Genomic DNA, 11,877 nt, shown 5'->3' with positions numbered 1-11,877 from the left:
ACATCCCATTTTAAACGTTTCCCTCTTTATTATCAGGATACTTGCTTCATGTAAAATATTTCATTACAATACAGTACAACGTATCAGCGATCTGCTCACTACACAGGTCTGGTCCATTGGGTAGCCGAATCAGACCGAGTCATGGCACAGACCTGCGCCTGTCACAGCAAAGAAAAAACAAACAAAAAAAGACAAAAGCCTCTTGCCTCTCCTAACGTGAGAACAAAGCAAGAAACATTAAATTAGAACTACTAAAGTCAAGTTTTCTGTTTTTTATTCTCCATCCCTCCTCCCTTCCCAGTGGCCATTAACGCTATTGTCCAGCAGGGGGCACAAGATGCACTTGTCAGACTCCACACAGCAGCTCCAGCACTTAAAATACACAACCAGCAATGACCTGTGTGTAAGTGTGTCTAAGTGTGTGTGTGTCTAATTGTGAAAGTGTGTGTTATATTTTGTCAATGCTGGCAGTCATTAATTCATTAGCAGCTTTAGTTCTGGAGATGCTGGGAGTTTTGCTGATTGGAGAACCCCTTTAAATTAAGCACAGCTTTTAGTACCACATGGTTTTTCTTTTCTTTTCTTTTTTTGCTCTTTAGGTTTATTTTGAATGTTTATTTATGAATTTGTGAAATATCTGAGCAAAGAATCAGACAGATGACCCATGGCACAGACACGTACAGACACGCTCATTCTCTGCCTTTTATCACCATGCTTTTTCCACACGCATGTTCTCTGTTGTCGTGGCGATGGGATGCATCATTATGTTAGTTCGAGTCTTGGCGGTGTCTTTATGGTAACGTTACATGACGAGCGCCCGGAGGGAGGAGGAGTGGTGGGGCTTTAAGGTCATGCCCGTGGTCACACCCACCTCCCCGCACAGTACGTGAGCTCAGTAGCGGTGTGTCTGGTGCGAGTACTGCGGAGGCTGCTGGGAGGTAGAGGAGTATCCCATGCTGCTCTGGGGCAGTGATGTGCTTGGTCCTGGGTTCTGGTAGGCAGCATGTGGATTTGAACGCTGAAATGGAAACCTGTGTCATTCCTCAACATTTTTTCACCATACACAAGTTTTCATTTTTTTTTTTTTTTTTTTATGAAATAATGATATTGAATATATAAATAAAGAGTATTGAACTCATGGGCTTTTTGGTGGAAGTCATTCAAAATCTTCATCAGTGTGGACAGATCTGTGACAGATTTTCTGATGGATACCAAAAGTGTGTAAAAACTGTGCAGTAGAGGTCGACCAATTCATCGGATTTGCGATTTATTTGGCATTAATAACTGATTGGTAGATTGGCAAACATTTATACTGATGGTTTTTCCAGGTTGCGTCTGCGTGGGAGCGGCTGAAAAGGTCATTATACAGTTTAAGAGCGGCCTCTAGAGGTGAATCACTGACACCACGTGCTGTTTGTTTTGACACTTAAGACCATGTGCTTCATTAAATTGCATTTAAAAAATGTCATTTGTATTTATTACAAGGTTATGTACTATTTTACATGGCGAGGTGGAGGTGATTAATCGGTTATCGGCAAGAGCGAATCCAACCAAGCTATCGGTATCATTAAAATCTGTGACAAATTAGGTACAGTGTTTTGTGTGTGTGTGTGTGTGTGTGAGGTACCTGGTAGTCTGAGGCCATGATCAGGCCGCTTGAGGTAGTGGTAGGCGGAACCACTCTCACTTTTTTGAGAGGCGGGCCTTGTGCGTGGCTGTTGTCAGGGTTACCAGTGTGCCCCGCCCCATTGGTGTGGTTGTTCCCCTGTTGCTGCTGGTTCTTCTGCAGATTATACAAAACACCGTAAACACTTAAAACAGCAAAAATGAAAGACCACAAACATCACAGAAGATTTACTTCTGTGAGCACTGAGCACTCAGGGCAGTTTTAAAGACTGTAAGCAACATTCAGCTTCCCGAAGAAGTCAAACGTACATTATGTAGCCAACATTCTGAACATAATTGATTCATGAAAACAAAAACAAAAAAAAAAACATACTTCAAGGCATCAGCCTTAAAATGGCAGAACTTCCTTACTTTATCCGCCTTGTCCTCGGGTTCCTCCTCTGTCAAGAACTCTCGCTTGGGGTATGGGATCTGGCAACCTGCGAATACACTGAGGAAAAAAAAATAATAATAAAAACACCTCAAATTTGAGGTTCATGCTTTCGGTTTGAGCAGGAACAGAGCTGCAGCACTCACTCAGAGGTGGGAAGAGGCTCCTCCAGGAAGTACGGGTCCTGCATGGCCTGTTCAGATGTGATCCTGCGGATCGGGTCCATAGTGAGCAGCTTTTGGAGCTGAAACAGAGACGACACATGTATTAGTGTTGATGCGAACACAAGGGTTGAGTAATTTCTCGATTTTTTTGTTTTGGTCCAGATTTTGCGGGACATTTTAAAACTCACCAAGTGGAATGCTTTACTGTCAGGTTTGACTTTATGCTTTTCCATGTATTTTATAAGGCTGCAGTTAGTGTATCTGCAGGAAGAACAGAAATGGTTGGGGGGTTAGTTTCCACTGCATATATACAATATTGTCAAAAGTTTTGGACCCTCCCCAACCACTCATATATGCTTCTTGAACATGTCATTACACTCTTCTGGGTAGGCTTTCTATTCAGGGTTTCTGCAGGTGTTACCGAGTCAAATGTAGACCTTTTAAGACCTTTAAAAGGAAAAATGGAACCCGTTTTACATATGTGGTACAATCCAAGAGAGATCTGTGGCAATAACAAAGCTGATTGGCTGTTGCATGTTGGTCTCGTTTGACGTCGTAATACAGCGAATTATATTTGGAGTAGCGAAAGAAAAAACTACAACACCACGGAAACAACAAAAACATTCTAAAGTGCTGCGGGATTTTAAGGAACATTAGAGGTAGCCTTACATGGACGTTGATAAGACCCGTTTAAAACGATTTTAGATCCAGAACAGCGAATGTAGGACTTTTTTAGACCTAAAATTGAGATTTTTTTACATTTGACTCTGCCATTAGATCAGAGGTACTCAATAGGCAGATTCGGGCAGTTCAGTTCAGTCCAGACAGATATATGAATATAATATAAGCTAGTTATCAGACACCTGGCTAAATGACTGTGTGAGTAAACGCGGGTTAAATGTCTGCAACAGAATCACAAAAAAAGCAAGTACTTTCTGTCCGAAAATCACACAGCGTAAAGCGGACTGTACAGGTTGCCTCCGCTTACTGTAATCTATAAAGATCGTACTTGTGCCTAGTTACGGCTGCTAACCTACGATTTGTCAGTTCAGTTTAAAGACCGTAACGCAACGCGAATGAACTGCAGACTCACGTGTTCCTTCTGAAGTCTTTCATAAGTGTGGAGTGTTCCGGCATCTTCTTAATGTCCTCCCAGTCTTTATCTGAAAACAACAGAAGCCTGAAAATCTTTTCTCAATTAAAACATTTTTTTTTATATATAAATCTATGATATAAGGCATTGAACCAAGTAAATTCTATGATCGTTCCGACTGATATTGACAGATTTTTGGCGTTTTTGGCATCGGCTGATTTTGCTGCAAATTACGCCAATTTTTAGGCAGATGCATCATGTTCCGTTTATTTCTCGTGTGCTAATTTGCTAAGCTAAACAGCTAATCAGAGCTCCGCCGCTGCTTAAGCAGAGTCAACGACGACGCTCAAAAACCACTTGACCTTCCCCTGACGGCTGACTGTCAGCTTCATGTGTCTTGTGCTTTTTAGTTCTTATCATTCGTTTACAATCTAGGCTTCTATATTTCATTGGTTAAAGAAGAGAAGTAGTTTTGGAGAGAGAAGGAAAAGTAGGTTTTTGAGTCTTTACATATACACACACGTGATGGAAAACGAGATGCGTGTCGATACGAATGCTGCGCTTCAGATTACCTGCAGGGAAGCCCATGACGTTAAAGATGCGGTCCAGCTGGTCGTGGTGGTACGGGTTACTGGTCTTAATGTCCTCCTGCCTACAGTGGAATATCGGCTCCGAGGTCAAGAGCTCGGCAAAGATGCAGCCGATCGCCCAGATATCTTCAGAACACAGAAACGGTAAGAAGGAAATTGAAGAGGCAAATATAAATACATGATTTGTATGTATGAAGACGCTGGTTATTTTTTACACAGTGTAAAATGACACTGGCTTCACAATTCAATTCTTAGAAGATTTTAAACAACTTTTTTATGAAGTTAATTTGACACAGATAATGCAACAAAATGTGCAGTTTTGTCTGAATTAAAAAAAACTTAACTTATCCAAAATGTAACACAGGTTTAACAACATGTAAAAATAAAAATAAAGAAAGAAGAGAGAAAACAACACTTAAAAACATGACAAACAACTCATTTCACCATTTTAACTGGACTCGACTAAAAAGCCCGCTCTCATCCTTAAGAATTAATGAATACACTAATGAATTCTATTTGTAAAATATTTATAATGACAGACATTTAGATATTGCAATCACTTAGGGACAATAGATACATAAAATACACACAACAAACATTTTAAAATCAAGCTGAAACTTTCTCACACACACACACACACACACACACACACACACACACACACACACACACACACACACACACACACACACCTTACCGATGGCTTTGGTGTAATGTCTGGCTCCCAGCAGCAGCTCTGGTGCTCGGTACCAAAAGGTGACCACCACAGGGTCCAGATCAGCTAAAGGCTTTAGTGGTGAATTAAAGAGCCGGGCAAAGCCCATATCCGCTACACACACACACACACACACACACACACACACACACACACACACACACACACACACACACACACACACACACACACACACACACACACACACAATTACTACAGAACCACTGTGCACAAATAATTTATTACCTTTTTATTACATCTATAAAATATAAAGAATTCTCCATTCTGATTGGCCAGGAAGTGTTTATATATTTTCTAAAACAACAGTGCTGACAGTCGTCCCGGCTGCATTTTACATCACAGAGGGGCTCATTCTAATCTGTTATCATGTTTAAAGTAAAAATCTTTCAAGTAAATGATTAAATAAATAAATATATAAATAATCAACGTCAAGGCTAACAGTAACCCCACCATTGATTGTTCTGCTATAACAGCACTCCTCGAGGGGTTTCATTAAAATCAAATCAAAATCAAATTTTTAATTCAAGTGAATGACATACAGTGCAGAATCTAACTGGGTGTGACATCATACCTATTTTGACGCGGCCCCTCTCCGGCCCCTCGCCCATTACTAAGATATTTGCAGGTTTCTGGACAGGAGAAAAGAAAGATAAGCTCACACAAGCACTCAAAACACACTTCACACTCAGAGCTCATATTATACAGTGGGGTCCGACGTGTCGGTCGTAACACCTCTTATTTCGGGCCGTTCGACACCTAAAGGTCACATGACCAGGCGTTACTGAGACTGTAAGAATTTTGCATCTCAGAGAGGGTTTGAAAAGTCACTTCCTGTGTAGATGGCAATGTTTTTGGTGAGCTGGTTAGCCAAGTGCTGACACTCGTGACATCATTCGATCGCTTTATATAACTTGTACGCAACTCACGTGGATTTACGGGGGCTTTAAATTCTGTGAATTCGGTATGTGTGACACAATAAACCGTCAAGCACAGAGCGATTACGGAAAATGGTCCGGGCTCGCCTTTCGGAGGGATTAGCAGGAAATTTATGAGCATTTCAGAGTTGAAATGAAGAAGCAGAGATGAGTAATCCTAACTAAAGTTAAAACCACGTCCTCAAGCGTCAGCTGAACAAAATGACAAATTCTGTATTTTCAGGCAACTGAATTCTGAAAGCCTTTTTTTGTGTCTCAATTGTTACTGAACATTTGGTGTTTAAAAAAATTAATAAAAAGTATTATACAGTGTGATGTCACACTTCACGAACCCAAAGATGTGTTTCATTAGTTTTATTGCATAAAATAACACAAGGTTTTACTTCAAATGTGGCTTTGTAACAGTTCTACTCGAAATAACAGTGTTCCTGTTAATCACACAGCAGCTGAGACGAGCACGAGTTTAACATTCATCCTTCTCCTGACAGCTTTCCAGCATGAAAACTGAACTGAATCATCAGTTCAGTCAAAACATTTCATTACAAGAGTATAAAAACTGGCAGATTAAACTGTCTGAGGGAGAGAACAGCAGGGGTGTATGTCTAACTTCAACACACACACACACACACACACACAAACACAGTCTTTCTCTTGCTCGCTCACCAGGTCTCTGTGAAGGACCCAGTTGGCGTGCAGATAGTGGATGCCGTCCAGGATCTGGTAGAGAAGAGACTTCACCATCCCGCGCGGCAGCTGCAGAGGTTTCTTATTGGCCTTAGAGGCTCGGTGGAACTTAATGATGTGCTACACACACACACACACACACACACACACACACACACACACACACACACACACACACACACACACAGGTGAGCCAAGAAATCTACATATAGTAACAGAGTTTTTCCATTGTGGGATTGTGGCTTAAACATGAGGGTGGATCTAAAAATATTGGGATAAGGGGGTGGGGCTAAAACAAGAGCTTGTGTATAAAAGGGTGGGGCTAAAACAAGAGCTTGTGTATAAAAGGGTGGGGCAAAAACAAAGAGCTGTGTATAAAGCAGAGGAGCTCAAACAAATAGGTGTATATAAAGGGGTGGGGCTAGAACAAGAGCTGTGTATAAAGGGGCAGGGCTTAAACAAAGAGCTGGGGCATTATGATATTTTTTTACCTTTGATTTGCCCCACAGAGGATCAGACACAACCCCCCCCCCCCTCCCCAGTGCCCTTAAATGCATAATTTAGAACATCATGTGAACATCATATTGTTTTATAACACTATTGGTTAAATACCCTCAAAGGCATATGATATTAAAAGTATTGACACCCCTTGTCCACACGTGAGACGATTATTGGGTGACGGTTTGCTTCTCTGAATTTCCACCAACAATCGCACACGCGCCAGGCTTCGGATTGCTTCTGAGCAAGGTGCAATAAGGAACATTGCTCAAATCTATTGGTCTGTGTGTGTGTATAAGAGTGTGTGTGTAAACATTACCCAGAGGTCATGCTCTGCATAGTCGAAGAGAAGCCACACTTTGCGGTCCGCATGTGACAGGAAAACTTTCTGCAGTGAGATCACATTGGGGTGCTTCAGCTCTCTGAGCAGCTGCACACACATATATATATACACACACACACACACACACACACACACACACACACACACACACACACACACACACACACACGTTAGAAAACAGCATTATGATTTTATGCACCTGTTTATTTTGAACTCAAACCTGTGATGATGAAATGACATCAAGCCCCTCCCATTTTCTTACAAACCCCACCCCCTAATCCTATAAACTCTAACCTGTCAAATCTCAGTTTTGTGTGTAGTTTAAAACAGGGTGAGTTGATCAGTGAGGGTAATGATTATAAGTTTAAGCCCCCCTTCCCATGTGCGATTCCATTTTCTGCTTTTGGAACAAACCCGTGTGTTAAACGCAACTCACCGCTATTTCTCTGCATGCAGACATGGAGATCCCTGTGCCCTCGATCTGCTTCAGCGCATACTCTTTATCATCCTTCCTGCAAACGAACACACCGCACACAGTGAGTTTCCCCCCCAGTGTGTGTGATTGAGCTGCTGCTCAGACATGTAAAACAGAACCCCAGTACGACTTCACAGGAAATGAAGCGTATCTTTACAAATGCATCTTTAGATGTTTCTTAAACAGAGGAGGTTGTGAACTTCACTCGAGTCAAGGTTTTTCTTTTTTTTTTTTTTTTTGCAACAAGAAAACCCCACAGTGCACACAAACACACACACTTTGACACAGAATTTCAAAGACAGGAAAACCACCAGCACACAGGTGGACTGCTTTATAATGCTGCTCCACATTATGGATGCTATGAAACGATGAAAAAGATAACGTGTCATATGAGGGCTACAGAGTTCATCCCTAACATCAGCTGCAGAGGTTTCTTATTGGCCTTGAAAGCTCTTATTGGGTTAAACTTAGGAGGGAATATGCATAGGCATTGAGATAAGAAAAAGAGATATATGAATGAAGTTAAAAAAGAAATGGGATATATGGGTGGAGCTTAAAAGGAATAGGATATAGGGGTGGAGCTAAAAGGGAATATGATTTAGGGGTGGAGCTAAATGGGAATAGGATATAAGGGTGGAGCTAAAAGGGAATAGGATATAGGGGGGGAGCTAAAAAGGAATAGGATATAGGGGGGGGAGCTAAAAGGGAATAGGATATAGGGGTGGAGCTAGAAGAGAAGAGGATATAGGGGTGGAGCTAGAAGAGAAGAGGATATAAGGGTGGAGCTAAAAGAGAATAGGATATAGGGGTGGAGCTAAAAGGGACTAGGATATAAGGGTGGAGCTAAAAGGGAATAGGATATAGGGGTGGAGCTAAAAGGGAATAGGATATAAGGGTGGAGCTAAAAGGGAATAGGATATAGGGGCAGAGCTAAAAAAGAATAGGATATAGGGGTGATGAGATATGGGAGGATCTGGACGCAGCGCACCTCTAAACCCTCCCATGAATGTAGCAGCAACTTCGATCAGCTCTAAGAAGTTGTTCAAGAAGCAACACCGCATCGTCCAATCTGGCTTCAGCAATCAACAGGTTAAAAAAAAGTTATTTCATGCAGTGGTTTAAACATTTTCCTACCACAAACTGCCCCTAGGGTCTTTATCATTCTATCGGAAAGATGAAAAGTATTGTAACAGCGCTAGGAATATGGACCCGGTCAGTCCTGAGATCATCATCAACCACACAAAAAAAAAAAAAAAACCTCGGAAAGACACATGGCCTGATTATAAACCGACTTTCACATCGACTCGAGGCCAAAACTTTTCATTCCCCCCTGGTTTTACATCTGTAAGAGAATAAACGCAAATCGCACAAAGCTGTTATGCATTTCCTGTATTTTAGAATAAAAACACAGCCGGTTTGTGTGCTTGCGGTTTCTCCGCTCTGATCTTAAAAAACGACTTTTTTATTTTAACTAATTATTGCAACACTTTGTTCCTCATCCAAAGGAAGCAGATAATCAGTTCGGTCGAGAAAACATCTGGATTAATCCGTGGATTCGGTACATGAATCAGATTTTTAGTTTTTTCACACAGTTCAGAATTAGTCCTCCTTAATGCCTGCGACCAATGAGCATCGACACCATGCATCACATGACCTCGAACGTACACAAGACAAAAGGAGAGAAAAAACACCAAAGTGCTGCGAATAAAAAAAAAAAAAACAGCCAAACATTTGCCTAAAGCAACCAATTTGTCTATTAGCGAAGAACAATAATGTAATAGAATATAAATAAATGAGGCGAGGAACAGCGCCGGTTCTGTGTGTACTAGAGGTGCGACGGACCGCAAAACTCACGGTTTCGGATCACATTACGATTTTTTAAATCGCGGATCGGATCATGTATAGAATCAGAAAATAAAGGGGAGGAGACGTATATAACGTGCGTTCCATTTATTACAGAACAGTTACAGCAAGGAAGCGCTCTCACCGCGATCCGCTACACCGCTAATACCTGCCATGTCTTTTCAACCTTACTGGTATCAGCTTTATAGTATTTATGGTATAAGCTGATTGGACGCTGCCATATTCGACCCTTGAGCGAGACCCTTAACCCTCTCAGCTGAGCCTGTGCTCTGACCTCAACTTCCGAACAAGCTGGGATTTACGAAGAACGAATTTTACTGCTCTGTAGTTAGTAGTAAAAATCTGCTCTGCATCTACACCATCGCTGTTACACTTTAGGGCCAAAAATCTGAGGACGCCCGACTTCCTGTTTGCGCATCCTATTCCACATTTAGTCTGTAGTTGCTCTAACAACAAGCTCCACTCTTCTGAGAAGATGTTCCACTATATTTTGTAGGGATCTGTGGGAGATTCATCGAGACACACTGTGGTACTGCTGTAGGTGAGGTGAGGAGGCCTGGGGTGCAGTCGGCATGAAACGTTCATCCCAAACGTGTTCAGTAGGGTTTGGAGATCCAAAGCAGGAAATCTTCTGCTCCATCCCATGGAAAGCAGATCATCATGTAGCTGGAACAGTTTGCGGTCTCGAGTTCAAATGAAGGGAAAGGTTCATGCTCTGGCAACAACTTTGTGGAAGAAGATCGGAGATGTAGTACAGTATGACTTCGAGCAATAGAAAGTTAAACTACTTTCTACATGTGGCGGATGGGATGTAGCTGAGGCAGAGGAACGGATGTGACCCACCACACACAGTACGATTTTGGAAATAAAACACGTTTAGGTCCACACGTCCGCTTCTGGCGTAAAGCTGTATCCTGATTCACGTCCATCCACATTGTGTCACACTCTGGATGCACATCAAAAAGCAGGTTCTCCAGGTCTGGAGAACATTTTCGATCAAACGGAAATGGAGTCTGGATTTGAAGGCGTTCCTGACATGAACGTTAACTTGAAACTCAGCAGAATCGCTCCTCCTTTTATTTGTTGACTGTCTACATTAAAACACGTGTTGAAATATTGCATTAAAATATTGGCACCCTTTCAGATACCCGGTCTGAGAAGCAGGGTATCTTGCCTAATCTTTTCCTCGTGCTCGGGTTCCTCAGGTGAGAACAAGACGCTGAAAAGAAACCGAGTCGTTCATGAGACCAAGAAAAGCCGAGAGGAAAAAACAGATGTGAAGCTTTTACACGGACTATCGACACGTTTGCGTGGATTTTGCACGCAAAAAAAAACCGTTTCGGATCCTCAGAAAAGCGCGTTTTATGAGATTAATATCGAATCTCGTGCTCAAATTGATGTATGCAGCTGTGGCTACAGTGAAACAAGACTTGCTGAATTGTGATGGTTGGGTTTCTTGCTTTTGAAAGGCTGTATGCGATACTTGAAGGTGTGATGTCACCTGTATGAGTGACAGGAAGATGTCTTAATAGAAAGAAACACACACACACACACACACACACACACACACACACACACACACACACACACAAACACACACAAAGAGAGATTTCCATGGCAATGGCACGTGCCAATGCTGAGGATCAAATCACAGCTACGTGATCGAGGAGGAGGAGAAGCCGAAGCAGGACAGCTCGATGCCGGATGGAGACGCAGGCCTCGCCGCCACACTCACCCGTCTTTTCTCTTCGCCTTGTACACATGCCCGTAGGTCCCCCGGCCGACTTTACATCCCTCGTACTCGAACAGGTCCTCCACTCGTTCCCTCTCTCCGGTCAGTTTCACTTTGAAATCATAGTCCATTTTCCCCGCAGCTCGGCCGCGACCGCTCTCGTGGCCCTTTCTTCCCCGTTTAAAGCGCCGCTAACAGGGAGGCAACTTCACCCCGAGCCCCCCTCTCTCTCTCTCTCTCTCTCTCTCTCTCTCTCACACACACACACACACACACACACACACACACACACACCCGAGTTGCTTTCCCTTCTCGCGTCTTCGCTCTTAAATCTCGCTCTGAATTAATCCCACATTCACCCCTTTAATAAAATTTGTGCAATTTCAAAATCGACGCGTGTGTGTGTGTGTTGTCTCTCCGCACTGATCCCCCGGTTCTCAAGCAGGCCGATTTGTTTGTTGTTGTTTTTTCCTTCCCCTTCACACCGCTACTAAGCTTCCCAGCCGGTATCTCACTGGAGAGAGCCACGCGCTGGTTTACAGCACTGTCGCAAAGAGTCGTAAAACCCTCTAATTGAGAGGACGCGGCTTTATGGTGCACCACGTGGATGTTCTTTGCGACTCGATCTTTTTCTTTCTCTCTTTTTACATACGAATTCAATTGAATGTTAACATTTCTATAAAACGTTTTATCATTGTTTCGTGTTTG

The 11,877-nt window shown here is 42.5% G+C and overlaps 1 protein-coding gene across 1 annotated transcript; it reads right to left on the bottom strand.

Moving 5' to 3' along the window:
* Positions 1-8: 8 nt before the first annotated feature.
* On the bottom strand, positions 9-11,730 carry cdk8 (cyclin dependent kinase 8). The gene is made up of 13 exons (XM_083529118.1): positions 11,173-11,730; positions 7,536-7,611; positions 7,076-7,186; positions 6,238-6,378; positions 5,211-5,268; positions 4,601-4,732; positions 3,886-4,029; positions 3,314-3,383; positions 2,409-2,481; positions 2,203-2,300; positions 2,038-2,116; positions 1,628-1,783; positions 9-1,018 (listed from the first exon to the last, which is right to left on the bottom strand). Exons 1-13 carry the CDS (start codon positions 11,298-11,300, stop codon positions 893-895), a joined length of 1,392 nt encoding a protein of 463 aa, XP_083385244.1. The 5' UTR covers positions 11,301-11,730; the 3' UTR covers positions 9-892.
* Positions 11,731-11,877: the final 147 nt, after the last annotated feature.

Source organism: Silurus aristotelis (genome assembly GCF_946808225.1).
Source record: "Silurus aristotelis genome assembly, chromosome: 25".
Taxonomy (NCBI): Eukaryota; Metazoa; Chordata; class Actinopteri; order Siluriformes; family Siluridae; genus Silurus; species Silurus aristotelis.
Note: the sequence above shows the minus strand (reverse complement) of the source record. Positions and strands in the feature narration are given on the sequence as shown.